Source organism: Melospiza georgiana, chromosome 22 (assembly GCF_028018845.1).
Source record: "Melospiza georgiana isolate bMelGeo1 chromosome 22, bMelGeo1.pri, whole genome shotgun sequence".
Taxonomy (NCBI): Eukaryota; Metazoa; Chordata; class Aves; order Passeriformes; family Passerellidae; genus Melospiza; species Melospiza georgiana.
Window position 1 is genome coordinate 3,575,495 of NC_080451.1, and position 1,955 is coordinate 3,577,449.

Consider the following 1,955-nt stretch of genomic DNA (forward strand, 5'->3'; position numbering starts at 1 on the left):
GTGAGCTGGGGGAGAGGCCAGGCCTGCAGAGGGGGGATGTTGTTGGCAGCTCCATCAGAACGCCCTGGGACGCTGCCCTGGGCTGTGCAGCGCACTGGGGATGGATCAGCCCCTGCTCTGCTGCTCCTTCCTGTCTGCACCAGGGCCCTTGCAGAGCCCCAGCCATGTTGTTTGCCCCCAGCCTGCCCACGGCCAGCCTGGGGCTGCTCACGGGGCTTTTCTGTGCTGAGCATTGGCCTGGGCGTGTTCTTGAGAGAGCCTGGGCAAGGAGCCTGGAGCCCCCAGGGCCTGGCCTGAGGCATCAGCGCTGCCCCAGCAGTGCCCATGGCCTGTCCCTGCTGCAGCCCTGGCACTGCCACCCCCAGGGCTGTGTCCAGCCCTGAGAGCACTCAGGCCCTACAGCAACACCAGGGCCACCAGGGCAGCGGGGCAGGGCCATGGCAGCAGCACTGGCAACACCAAGTGTTGCTTCTGCTGGGCACAGCTGCTGGGCCAGCCCTGATCTGCCCCCAGCTCTGCACAAAGACATTGCTGCTGCAGCTCCAGAGAAGGCAACAATAGGGCATCTCTGCAGAAAAATTTGCTGGGAGATCCTTTAGTTCGTTTAAAGCCACTAATAGTGCAGACCCTCATTGACACAGTCTGAGGCCACAAGGAATGTGGAGAGAAACAAAATTAATTATGGCAGAAAGAATGGCATTTCTTTGTGGAGTATATTATAAAAGTAAAACACATAAAAAGAAACTCTAAAATTAAACAAACAAGAAGTATCAAAGATTACTTTTATTATAAGTGTCTTACAGAATTTGGCCAGGAGTTTAATTTTTCTGAAAGCATCCAGTCATTAGTCTCCACACTGCAGTCTTGAGCTCCTGGTTCTTCAGGCTGTAGATGACAGGGTTCAGGGTTGAGGTCACCACTGAGTACAGAACTGACAGGGCCAGATCCAGAGGTGGGGAGGAGATGGAGGGAGGCTTCAGGTAGGCAAACATGACAGTGCTTAGGAACAGAGAGACCACTGCAAGGTGAGGGAGGCAGGTGGAAAAGGCTTTGTGCCGTCCCTGGTCAGAGGGGATCCTCAGCACGGCCCTGAAGATCTGCACATAGGAGAAAACAATGAACACAAAACAACACAATGATAAACCACCAGTAACTAAAAGAAGTCCAAGCTCCCTGAAGGAGGATTTGGAGCAGGAGAGCTTTAGGATATGGGGGATTTCACAGAAGAATTGGCCCAAGTCATTGCCATGACACAGGAGCAGGGAAAATGTATTGGCTGTGTGCATGAGAGCAGTGAGAAAGCCACTGGCCCAGGCAGCTGCTGCCATGTGGGCACAAGCTCTGCTGCCCAGGAGGTTCCAGTAGTGCAGGGGTTTGCAGATGGACACATAGCGGTCATAGCACATGATGGTCAGGAGATAAAATTCTGCTGAGATGAAAAAGACAAAAAAAAAAAATAGCTGGGAAGCACATCCAGTGTAGATGTTCCTGGTGTCCCAGAGGGAATTGTGCATGACTTTGGGGACAGTTGTGTAGATGGAGCCCAGGTCGCTGAGGGCCAGGTTGAGCAGGAAGAAGAACATGGGTGTTTGCAGGTGGTGGCCGCAGGCTACGGCGCTGATGATGAGGCCGTTGACCAAAAGGGCAGCCAGGGAGATGCCCAGCAAGAGGCAGAAGTGCAGGAGCTGCAGCTGCCGCGTGTCTGCCAGTGCCAGCAGGAGGAAGTGCCTGATGGAGCTGCTGTTGGACAATTACCGTCTCTTGGTGTGTAGATCAATAAGAAAAGTTATCATGGAACAGTTGGGTTTGGAGAGAAATAAATATCCCAGCACAGCCTGTGGGCACTTTCCCCCCACTGCCTGCCCAGGGGCTCTGCTACCTGGAGCTGTCCCTGCCAGCAGCTGCTTCCCTGTGCCCAGAGCTGGGCCCTGCCAGTGCTGCCAGAGCCCAGCCCA

General features: G+C 54.4%; 1 protein-coding gene across 1 annotated transcript; it reads right to left on the reverse strand.

The window, feature by feature from the left end:
- Positions 1–604: 604 nt before the first annotated feature.
- Positions 605–1,448, reverse strand: LOC131092458 (olfactory receptor 5V1-like; the record flags this gene model as incomplete). The annotated part of the gene is made up of 3 exons (XM_058039138.1): positions 605–613; positions 858–947; positions 1,374–1,448. Coding segments are annotated over 3 exons (174 nt in total), but the record flags the coding sequence as incomplete, so codon positions are not given.
- Positions 1,449–1,955: the final 507 nt, after the last annotated feature.